Genomic DNA, 12643 nt, shown 5'->3' on the forward strand with positions numbered 1-12643 from the left:
AGGTAGCGGGAGGTAGGGGGAGTTGCTGGAGGTAAGGGGAGTTGCTGGAGGTAGGAGGCATTAGGGGAGTTGCTGGAGGTAGCGGGAGGTAGGGGGAGTTGCTGGAGATAGGAGGAGGTAAGGGGAGTTGCTGGAGATAGGAGGAGGTAAGGGGAGTTGCTGGAGGTAGGCGAGTTGCTGGAGGTAGGGGGAGTTAGGCGAGTTGCTGGAGGTAGGGGGAGTTTCTGAAGGTAGGGGAAGGTAAGGGAAGTTGCTGGAGGTAGGGGAGGTGCTGGAGGTCGGGGGAGGTTGGGGAGTTGCTGGAGTTAGGCGAGTTGCTGGAGGTAGGGGGAGTTTCTGAAGGTAAGGGAAGTTGCTGGAGGTAGGGGAGGTGCTGGAGGTCGGGGGAGGTTGGGGAGTTGCTGGAGTTAGGGGGAGTTGCTGGAGGTTGGGGGAGTTTCTGAAGGTAGGGGAAGGTAAGGGAAGTTGCTGGAGGTTGGGGGAGTTTCTGAAGGTAGGGGAAGGTAAGGGAAGTTGCTGGAGGTTGGGGAGTTGCTGGAGTTAGGGGGAGTTGCTGGAGGTTGGGGAGTTGCTGGAGATAGGAGGAGGTAAGGGGAGTTGCTGGAGATAGGAGGAGGTAAGGGGAGTTGCTGGAGGTAGGCGAGTTGCTGGAGGTAGGGGGAGTTAGGCGAGTTGCTGGAGGTAGGGGGAGTTTCTGAAGGTAGGGGAAGGTAAGGGAAGTTGCTGGAGGTAGGGGAGGTGCTGGAGGTCGGGGGAGGTTGGGGAGTTGCTGGAGTTAGGCGAGTTGCTGGAGGTAGGGGGAGTTTCTGAAGGTAAGGGAAGTTGCTGGAGGTAGGGGAGGTGCTGGAGGTCGGGGGAGGTTGGGGAGTTGCTGGAGTTAGGGGGAGTTGCTGGAGGTTGGGGGAGTTTCTGAAGGTAGGGGAAGGTAAGGGAAGTTGCTGGAGGTTGGGGGAGTTTCTGAAGGTAGGGGAAGGTAAGGGAAGTTGCTGGAGGTTGGGGAGTTGCTGGAGTTAGGGGGAGTTGCTGGAGGTTGGGGAGTTGCTGGAGGTTGGGGAGTTATAAGTATTATGTGAGTTACAGTGTTACGGCTGTTCAAGGTATTAAAGGTGTTAATCTTATTTTGTGTGTGTGTGTGTGTGTGTGTGTATTTTAGGTTCTTCTCTGTGGCGGTTGTGATGGGGAGGAGCTCCATGCTGTGATTATCTGTTATGCAGATTAGGCCACGCCCATCTCTGACAGTCCTCTACAGTATCTTAAATGTTTTCTTAGCCTGAATGTTTTTTTTTGTTTTGTTTTGTTTTAGTTTTTTATGTGTTAATCAGGTGATGTCCTGCAGTTATTGATGTTTATTTGATGCGAGGTGTTAGCCTGTGTTTTTGTTTTTTAATCTATATTCTCCATATGTTCCTCTCAGACTGTACTCTCTCATACACACACCAATAAACAGCACAGTAAACAGTGTGACACACACTAGGCTCTGAGCTGGTTATTCCCTCACCCCGAGTTTCAGCTGTCTGCACCTGCAGTGTGGAGAATGTACAGGTAAGATCATACCACCCTAATAATTTCTTCCTGAAATGACCTGGTGACTGGTCCTGGTGAACATTGTATTTAAAAAAATAAAATAAAATTCCAGAGTTTTAATAAAATCCTGTAAAGACTGTAAGAAAAACAAGTGAAGGAGTTAAACAGCAGACAGGTGAGTGGGTGAGTGAAGGTGATCATGTACTATAGAGACAAACACTAAAATTATCAGGTGAAGAACCACCAAAGAACGTGCTGTTGTAAATAGAAAGTCTGTGTTTCTCGGGGTGCAGAGTGATTTTGTGGGAGTGAGAGAGTACCAGATTCAAACTGAAAGTAAATAAAGGACGGTAATGGAGGTGAAGGAGTGACGGATGTGGCAGAGAGAAGAGAAGTCTCTAGTGGTGGTGTGTTTTATACAGACATGCCAACTTTTACGCTTTTTCATACAGGAGCTCAGTATTTTAACCTCGGAGTGTGCTGCTACCAGTTACAACAGTACAGCAACACTGTTTTCCCCAACAGAGGAGCCAGTGGACATTTCAGTCTGGAATAATTGACAGTTTGTTGGTGTTTTGATATTAACTGACCCCCTGGAAGCCTTTCCCCCTTTCCTTCATCTCACATTAGTAATGTTTCGGCTGGTGCTCTGATCCCGACTCTGTTTTCTCACTTGAAAGATGGGTGGAGACCGCGTCCTCGCTTCCTGGAGAATGTGTTACACACACACACACACACACACACAGACACACACACACGTGTGTGTATATGTGGGTGTGTGTGTGTATATCGGGTATATCGCTTTATTACTGAAGTGCTGAATATTTTCAGCTGAAAATGGTCAAAAACTGTAGTTTTTCAGCTGAAAGAGGAAAAAATAGCTGAGCTTTTGGACAGGAAAGAGATTACATAGGCCTGCAGTGACGTGTCCAATCTAACACTTAATCTAATGATAAAAAGGCGTTGGTCAGCGCAGCAGCGTTCTAGCAGCAGATTGACAGCAAAACCTCGGCCGTGTGGAAACATTTCACGGTTTCTCCGAGGGATGTTGGAAAAAAGACTGCTAAAAGGATTATATAGAAAATGTACTGTTAACACCTTAACTAATAAATAATAAAACTGTTGATTTTCCTCAAATGTGTTCATGTTGCTGCTTCCACAACTGCTAGCAAACACACACAGTAACCAGGTAATGCTGACTCATGTATGGTGTACTGTTTCAGTGCAGTGTGTTCATGTGAACATGCGTGTAATCAAGCTTCCTTTATCTCTAACACAGGACTACAATACTCAACTGTTTCTCATCATTATAGACTCACTGTTAGGAGACCAGTGGAAACATCCTCTAAAGTGTGCTGATCTCACACATCTAAGATCTTTTAACTCCATCATTATAGCTCAGGAGTGTTTAGTGTTACACACAGAGGTCGGGCGTGGCCGTGCACCTGAAATCACCTGCTTCATAACTTCACCTTCATTGATGATCAGGTGTAAAGCTGTGGTCACACCAACCCTGTGGATCTCACTCTACACTCATGTTACACAGTGTCCTCCATTATTATTGGTACCATTGGTAAATATTTCACAGCAAAGAATGCTGTGAAAAATTCTTTGTTTAACCTTTTGCTTTTTTGTTCCAAAAAATTCACAAAAATTCTCTGCTCTCATGGATATCAAACAATTGCAAACACAACACAGGTTTATCAAAAAAAAAAAATCTTTGTTAAATATAGGTGCACATTTGGCACCCTTTTAGTCAATACTGCTGCCTCCCTTTGCTAAGATAACAGCTCTGAGTCTTCTCCTATAATGCTTGATGAGGTTGGAGAATACACGATAAGGGATCTGAGACCATTCCTCCATACAGAATCTCTCCAGATCCTTCACATTTCAAGGTTCAGATCCTTCAGATTTCAAAGTTCACCGGTTAAAAAAAACCCACAGGTTTTCTATGGGTTTCAAGTCAGGGGACTGGGATGGCCAGGGCAGGACCTTGATTTTGTGGTCAGTAAACCATTTCTGTGGAAAATGGTCTGCACTTGTATAGTGCTTTTTGAACTTTAGCGGTTCTACAAAGCGCTTTACACTGGTTCTCATTCACCCATTCACTCACACACTAATGGTAGCAGAGCTGCCATGCAAGGCGCTAGCTTGGGGTTCAGTGTTTTGCCCAAGGACACTTCGGCATGTGGAGTCACATGGGCCGGAAATCGAACTGCCAACCCTACGATTAAATATGGTGAATTAAATATGATTAGCGGACAACCCGCTCTACCACCTGAGCCACAGTCGCCCATTTGTGTTGATTTTGATGTATGTTTTGGATCATTGTCCTGCTGGAAGATCCAACCACGGCCCATTTAAAACTTTCTGAGGCAGAGGCAGTCAGGTTTTCATTTAATATCTGTTGATATTTCATATTCCATGATGCCTTGTGTCCTAATAAAATGTCCAGGTCCTCTAGCAGAAAAACAGAACTCGATCCCATTGGAAGTTCCAGTAGTGTCTGGCAGACTGAAGACGCTCGAGTTTGTTTTTGGATGGGAGTAGAGGCTTTTTTCTTGAAACCCTTCCAGACAACTTGTGGTGATGTAGGTGACTTCGGATTGTAGTTTTGGAGACTTTCTGACCCCAAGACACATCTAATTTCTGCAATTCCCCAGCTGTGATCCTTGGAGATGTTTTATCCACTCGAACCGTCCTCTTCAGTGTGTTGAGACGATATAGACACACGTCCAATTCCAGGTCGATTCATAACATTTCCAGTTGACTGGAACTTCTTATTATTGCCCTGATGGTGGAAATGGGCATTTTCAATGCTTGTGCTATTTTCTTATAGACACTTCCCATTGTGTGAAGCTCAACAACCTTTCGCTGCACATCACAGCTATATTCCATAGTCTTACCCATTGTTATGAATGACTAAGGGAATTTGTCCTGTGTGTCACCTCCATATTTATACCCGTGTGAAACAGGTAGTCATGGCCAAACAATTTCCTGTTCCTAGTCACCCAGGTGTACTAAAAAATATAAAATATCAATGGGAATATACTTCAAATATATTTTTCTCGTATGAATTCATCGGGGTGCCAATAATTGTTGCATACCTATATTTAACAAATATATTTTTGGGGGATAAACTTGTTGTGTTTGCAATTGTTTGATATCCAGGAGAGGAGTATTTTTGTGAATGTTTAACAAAAGATCAAAAAGTTAAACAATAATAAATTTTTCACAGCCGCCTTTGCTCATATTTACCAAGGGTGCCAATATTAATGGAGGACACTGTATATCTATATCTATGTCTGTGTATATTTGCAGTATGTATGATGAAATATATATTAACTGACCCCTCGCACTCATCAGCAGCAGATTTGTCAGTACTCTGGAGAACTATAGCCCACACTGCTTCAGGTCAAATTTAATGCAGACCCATTACAACATATACACTATACCCTGCTTTGTTATGGATGATGTCCGTGTGAGTGTAACAGCAGTGGTGGTGTTTAAATGTGTGTGTGTGTGTGTGTGTGTGTGTGTGTGTGTGTAAGAAACAACAAAGCAACCAGAGGACTTTTCATTTTCATCAAGAACAGGTGATTTAAATGCTGTGTCCCAAAGCGCATACCAGCATCCTACATGTTCTTCTGAAATAGTGAGGTGGGCATTGTACAATTTTGACACTATTTAGTGCAGAGGTATGTGGTTTGGGTCACAGCCGAGATATTCTCTAAATCAGTGGTCACCAACCCTGTTCCTGGAGATCTTCCTGAAGACTTTAGCTCCAACTATAATCTTGCCCACCTGCCTGTCTAATCATTGCCTAAAGAAGTTGTTGATCAGCTAAAACAGGTGTGTTAGATTTTGGTTGGAAATGAAACCTGGAGGAAGGTAGAGCTCCAGTAACAGGGTTAGCGTTGGGGACATTGTTGGATTCGAGTGATTTTCAAACTTATTATTACAGAGTCCTTGAGAAAATAGCAACAAAGACAAAAACATCTTGGACAACTCTGAAGAACGATTTTGACTTTGCAAGAATAAGAAAACATAGAATGAAATTGATTGAATTTAGGGAAGAATAACTAGTATAATAATTATTTGTTATGAAACAGGATAAAACTCCTACTCAGGTCATGTGAATGAAGCTGAAACACTTTCTCTGACGGAGTTGAAGATTAATCCTGCAGTAATACACAGTGGTGCTTGAAAGTTTGTGTAGAATTTTCTTCATTTCTACATAAATATGATCTAAAACATGATCTAAAACATCATCAGAAGTCCTAAAAGTAGATAAAGAGAACCTGATTAAACAAATGAGACAAAAATATTATACTTGGTCATTTATTTATTGAGGAAAATTATCCAGTGTTACATATCTGAGAGTGGTAAAAATATGTGCACCTTTACTTTCAGTATGTGGTGTGAGCCCCTAACTGTTGATCAGTCCTGCACATCGGCTTGGAGGAATTTTATCCCGTTCCTCAGTACAGAACAGCTTCAACTCTGGGATGTTGGTGGGTTTCCTCACATGAACTGCTTGCTTCATGTTCTTCCAAAACATTTCTACTGGATTAAGGTCAGCACTTTGATTCAGCCATTCCAAAATATTACATTTATTCTTCTTTAACCGTTCTTTAGTAGAACGACTCGTCTGTTTAGGATCGTTGTCTTGCTGCATGATCCACTTTCTCTTCAAATTTAGTTCATGGACAGATGTTCTGATATTTTCCTTTAGAGTTCACTGGTATCATTCAGATTTATTGTTCCATCAGTGATGGCGAGTCGTCCTGGTCCAAATGCAGCAAAACAGTCCCAAACCATGTTACTACCACCACCATGTTTCACAGATAAGGTTCTTATGCTGGAATGCAGTGTTTTCCTTTCTCCAAACATAACGCTTCTCATTTAAACCAAAATTAAATGTTGGTCTCATCCGTCCACAAAACATTTTTCCGATAGCCTTCTGACTCGTCCATGTGATCTTTAATAAACTGCAGAAGGGCAGCAATGTTCTTTTTGTAATGCAGTGACTTTCTCCTTGCAACCCTGGACTCATGAACATTAACATTAGCCAATGTGCGAGAGGCCTTTAGATGCTTAGAAGTTACCCTGGGTTCCTCTGTGACCTCGTGGACTATTACACATCTTGCTCTTGGAGTGATCTTTGTTGGTCTCCACTCCTGGGGAGGGGAACAATGGTCCTAAGATGTGCGGATGAGATGTGAAGAGAGAGGAACCGAAGCAAGTCAAATGGAATATCCTCACTCTCTCAAGTGTCACTTCAAAACGACGTCAATTAATGATGACTGTGCTCAGCTAGTTGACGTCACTGCACTTCAGCAATCTGCTGTTTTACTAATTTTTTTGATGTGTTGGAGTTATGTTGTTGGAGTTCGGTTAATAACATTCTTAATAAAGATAAATGCACTGATAGTATGTGAAATGTCTGGGTTATTCCACAATGAATTAATAAACAATACATAATTTATCGCATCTTTTTGCAGCTTTGCATTTCCAAACATGCAAGAATGAATTAATTGCAACACTCACTGTAAGCATATTTATTATTATTATTAGTATTAGTATTATTAGTATTATTATTATTTCATTATATTTCACGCAAAATTCCATTACATCATCAAAGGACATTTTGTTTGAGATTGTGGCAGATGTAAAGGAGGAGGGGAATTTATACGTGCTTCAGGTTTTTCCACAAGAAAATCCTCACTCCTAGATCCTCCAGAAGCTTCCTCGTTCGTCACTAGCTGGAAGACGGAGGAGCGAGGAAACATCAATTTGAGTATTGAGAAGCACCCTGTCTGACTCTGGATTGGTGGAGTCCAAACGCTTTAGAGATGGTTCTTCAGCCTTTTCCATCCTGATGAACATCAACAACACGTTTTCTAAGGTCTACAGAAATCTCCTTTGTTTGTGCCATGATACACTTCCACAAACGTGTTATGAAGATCAGACTCCGATAGATCCCTGTTCTATAAATAAAACAGGACCCTCACTCACACCTGATCATCATCCCACTGACTGAAAACACCTGACTCTAATTTCACCTTCAGATTAACTGCTAATCCTAGACGTTCACATACTTTTACCCCTCACAGATATGTAATAATGGATCGTTTTCCTCAATAAATAAATGAGCAAGTATAATCTTTTTGTCTTGTTTCTTTAATTGGGCTCTCTTTGTCTACTTTTAGGATTTGTGTGAAAATCTGATGATGTTTTAGGTCATATTTATGCAGAAATATAGAACATTCTTTCAAGCACCAGTGTAATTTACTGTGAGGGTTGTAAAGATGTGGCTATGTAATTGTATGATGTGATGAGCCTGTAAGCAGGTGTGAGTGTTCATAAGGAATATTTTAAGTGTGTGTGAGATCACACTAGATCAGTGGTTCTTAACCTTTTTGTGAGTGTTTCTGACTAATCAATCAGTGGGATGGTTGTGCTTGGATAGAGGATGTGAGGCGGTCCAGTCTTGGCTGAGGAAAAGACAGACCATCTTCAACCATGAGTCTGGTGCTACACTTGTTCTTCAGGTACACTGGCACTGGAAAGACAGACTCACAGAGATAGGTCGATGTGAATGGGAGAGGTTTTTTTTTTTTTTTTTTTTTAAAACCCTATGCCATGTCACTCAGTTCTCGGTATTCAGCGTGCTTGCATATCCACAAATCTATCAGTGGCTTCTGTGAACCTCTGCGTACAATTATATTTTAAACAAGTTTTCTCATGACCCCCAGATTAAGAACCGCTGCACTAGATATTACTCACTGTTCATCTGCAGAGTTCCACCACAGAGTTCACCAAAACTCACACTGCTGCTATACGTATTGAACCAATAAAATCACACAGTCCAGTCAAGTGGGTTTTTATTGTCATTCCTCTATGTAGTTTGTGTCCACTGGAATGAAATGTTTCTCCAGGACCATGGTGCAACACAGAACAGTACGCAGGACTACATGTGGACCGGCTGAATGGGCTGTTTTCACACTTCAAAGTTTTTCTAGCCTTCGCAGGATAGTGTTACTTCAGTAACAACACCAATAACATCCAAGTGGTAGTGTAAGAGCTTTTGCAGCATCTTACCTCAGCTTACTTCAGTCTTACTGAGGTAAAAATCTTACCTCTGCTTTCACAGCTTTCCTGTGGATGAATCAGACGGATCAGAGTGATTAGGAAAGATGAAAGCTTGGTTATAATACAAAGGAAGTACAGGTGTGTGTAGTCAGTGTTTCACTGCTGGTGACCGTATCGAAGGGGCTCACGTTAAAGATAGGCGTTGTTCCGTCTTTCAGTGAAATTGTTTCAAGGTTCAGTTGCAAAAGTCCATCCACTGAAGCAGAAACACACCATGACCATACTGGTGTCTGAATCAGTTCTACAAGAATTTATATCCATTATTCAGCTTGGAATCTTCCTCGAGTTCTCCAACAAATCTGGAAACGTCTCCAAAGTTTAGTCTGCCATAAAGTAGTGTTTTTGTGCTAAACATTTGGCTGTAAAGAAAAGATTACAGACAGGTGTGTGTGAGGGCCAGGTGTTCGGTATCATGATAAATTAAGTCACAGTACACTTAGTAAAAGGTATCGTCTGTACTGTCACACTGACCCTTCCTCACAGTCTGGAATATTTTAACTGTGTTCTAATACATTTTCACCTGTTGAGTTATGTATGCAGAAAATATGCAGGTATCAGTTACTGTACTGGTACTGATATCAGTGTGTGTGTGTGTGTGTGTGTGTGTGAACAGTATTAAAACAAGCTAAATTTAAACTGAATACACAGCTGAGTCAAACTGTTTTTAATAATGATAATAAACAAAATTTCTTTGATGACTTTCGTTTAGACAGGTCTCAAGATGATGTGAGCCAAATTTGGTGAAGATTGGACAAAATTAGGTGGATTAGCAAAACTGGCAGTTAGATACAAGCATCTTTAGCATGTTGTTGTAAATTTTGGCCAGTAGGTGGCACTTTCATGGTCCTGAAATTGCCTACCAGTTTTTGTGTAAGTGCACAAAGTCATTGCTGAGATTCAGACTTCCTGTTTGGTGGCTTCGCTGTCAGGTTCATTGGCCCATTACAGACAAACTGTTTGGAATATTAAAAATCTTTTTGTGACTTGTGAGGTTTACTCTGAAGATGACGTGCCATATTTGGTGATGTTTGGACAAAATTTGCAGGAGGAGTAGTGTAACAACAGTTTTTGACAAAATCCAAGATGGCAGAAAATCTAATTAGACGGAAATTGACGTCATAGGGTGCGTTGAACTTGCCTGAACCCAGGAAATCCAGGGATGCCTTTACATTTTGGACACATGGTTCAAAAGTTATGACCATAAACATACTTCTAAATTAGGTCCAAATTTAGCCCAATGTGTTGGCAGCACTTGGCCCAAATTTGTTCAGAATGTTTCTTAGACCCTCCCCAGTCAGTGTGCCAAATTTCATAATTTTTTACCAAACAGTTCTATGGGTTGCTGTAGACAACCCAGCTGGACAAAGAGGAAGAGGAGGAAAACTGAATAATAATATGCTGCCTACACTCCTTCAGTGCTTGGCCCCCTAATAAATCACTGTGTAATAAATACAGCAGTGGAGACTGAAAACGCAGTGACACACTGATACACTGTTTATGAGATGGGGTACTCGTACACTCAGGGGTACTACAAAAGGGTACTTAACTGAGAAGCAAAAAAAAATCCAGAAAATATTTAATGTAAATTCTTTAATTTAAACTTCAATATACAGATAGCTGAAATTCTGATCTATCGTCTCATGTTCTTCTTTTCATCTCAAACCCCAGTGTCGTCAGTGTATAGAAGAAACAAAGGGGACTGCGTCTATGTGTGTGTGTGTTATTTTTGAATTAGCTTAACTATAATGTACACGTTAGCTTGTTTAGCAGTGGGCACAGCTCTCCACTGGCTGTAAACACAGGGAGCATCAATAATTCCATTGTCATGGCAACAGAAATCCCTTAATGGAGTTGAATAGAAGCGACAAGAGACATGCTAACTGATATGCTAGCACAGAGATAATGCCAATAGTGCTAACTGAGTTTTACAATAGTATGCTATTTAATTAACACACACTAAATAAATAGTTGTAGATGTGTGTGTGTGTATGTGTGTATGTGTGTGCGTGTGTGTTAGACATTTCACATACAGGATAAATCTAAATGTTTGTTCTGTGCTTGTTCTCGCTCTCTTAGTCGCAGTCTCTTATTCTGATTGGCTGTTAAAGGAGCGCTCTAATTGGATCCTGTTTTTATTTTTATTTTTATTTTTTTTATTTATTTATTTTTTTCTGTTTCGCACTTCAGAACTCTGTTTTCAGAATTACTGGCACCCTGTAGAGGATCCCGTGTTTCTCTGTTTTATCTATTCTGAACGTGGTCACATGTTTACTGTTTGCCTTGCCTGTTTAGACATGATGTAGGCATGGCCGATGTTTAACATTATTAGCTGATGTGCAAATAACTTTGACTTCCTGTTTTAGACCAGCAGCATAAGGACAGCTGATCCCAGGTAAAGGGGCGGAGCCAGAATTTTCCTGTTTTACAGCTACACAGCAACTGTCCAGAACATCACACTTCCTGGTTTTACCTGGCTCAGCAGGGGCAGAGCTAAGGGGCAGTTTGATCATCCAATCATTATGACATCAGAATTTTTCAGCATTTAACGTGAAATACTGCCTTTAATTACCCAACAGGCTAACAGTATAGCATTAATACTACTACTAAGTGATAAGTACTGCTAGAGAGGAGACTAGCATTAAGCTAAGCTAACATAAACCATAAACATGTTAAATGTTTCATTTCTATAGGGTTTTTAAGTGTTTAATGTGTGTGTCTGTGTGTTACTGTAATATCTGTTATGTTTGTGTTATGATTGTGTTTATTACGCAGTGTTTTATCTCCTGTTCCTGTGCAGGTGTGTGAATGAACACAGGTAAGTCTTCATAATAATAACTAATAATAAACACTATCACTGGATCAAATGTAAAATGGCATTTATTAATTTAAAAGAATATTATATTTTGATGTTTTTTATGAATGTAGTTGAAACATTGATGTAAAGGTGGAGTGTGTTACTGTAATCTGATTTAAACTCTCCATGCTTTCATTTTAATAAGTTTACATTCTGAAAGTTATTTTAAAGAGTTTATATTTGCTGTATCATCCTTGAATTATTGTTGTATCTGCGTATTTCTGTAATTCATTCATTATTTATTTACAGTGAGTAGTTTTAACACTGTACTGACCTCATCACTGTGTAGGGAAATAAAGATTATATAAATAAATAAATATATACCCAAATACTGCCACTGCTCTGTTGTTTGACCTCAATAATATTTACACTCTCATCTCGAGTCTCACTCTCTCAGTCTCACTCTCAGTCTCACTCTCACTCACTCAGTCTCATTCTCTGTCTCACTCTCACCCACTCAGTCTCACTTCCTGTCTCACTCTCACTCACTCAGTCTCATTGTCTGTCTCTCTCTCACCCACTCAGTCTCTCTCTCAGTCTCACTCTCACTCTGTCTCATTTTATCAGTCTCACTCTCACTCACTCTGTCTCACTTTATCAGTCCCACTCTGTCTCTGTCCATCAGTTTCATATTGAAATTAAAGCGAATGAATGCTATGTACACAAACTATAGTTTATAAAAGCTTAAAAATCAAACAAAGACAGTACGATATTTGCTTTATAGTCTTGTGCTATAATAATTATTTCTTTATTGGAGATTTGGTCCTCACCTTTTACACCTTTTGTTTTATACATTTTTCCTTTTTCCTAAAATATATTATTGAATCAAACAGTGAATCTAAATGACAGCTGTTATTTATTTATTTTTCAGTTTATACAAACAGTAAATAATGCACACAGAATAGACAGTATTTAGACTGACACCCACTCACCATCCACTTTATTAGGACCTGCACATTTTTGCAGTTATCTAATCAGCCATTCACATGACAGTAGCACAATGCATAAACCCATCCAGGTCATGAGCTTCAGTTAATGTTCACATCAAACATCAGAAGGAAGAAAATGTCTGATCTATAACCGTGTCATGGATGTTGGTTCCAGACGGGT

General features: G+C 40.6%; 2 protein-coding genes across 3 annotated transcripts in view; one reads left to right on the forward strand and one right to left on the reverse strand.

Annotated features, from left to right (window-relative positions):
* ylpm1 (YLP motif containing 1) overlaps positions 1-1468 on the forward strand; it is a 29551-nt gene extending 28083 nt beyond the window's left edge. For both annotated transcript variants that reach the window (XM_017455581.3, XM_017455582.3), the window contains exon 21: positions 1154-1468. The gene's annotated coding sequence lies outside the window, so the exon portion shown is untranslated. The remainder of the gene's footprint in view (positions 1-1153) is intronic.
* LOC128629165 (uncharacterized) lies at positions 61-2144 on the reverse strand. The gene is made up of 3 exons (XM_053675922.1): positions 2115-2144; positions 518-1004; positions 61-401 (listed from the first exon to the last, which is right to left on the reverse strand). The coding sequence occupies exons 1-3, from the start codon at positions 2142-2144 to the stop codon at positions 61-63; spliced, it is 858 nt and encodes a 285-aa protein (XP_053531897.1).
* Between the last annotated feature and the right edge of the window lie 10499 nt (positions 2145-12643).

Source organism: Ictalurus punctatus, chromosome 25 (assembly GCF_001660625.3).
Source record: "Ictalurus punctatus breed USDA103 chromosome 25, Coco_2.0, whole genome shotgun sequence".
Taxonomy (NCBI): domain Eukaryota; kingdom Metazoa; phylum Chordata; class Actinopteri; order Siluriformes; family Ictaluridae; genus Ictalurus; species Ictalurus punctatus.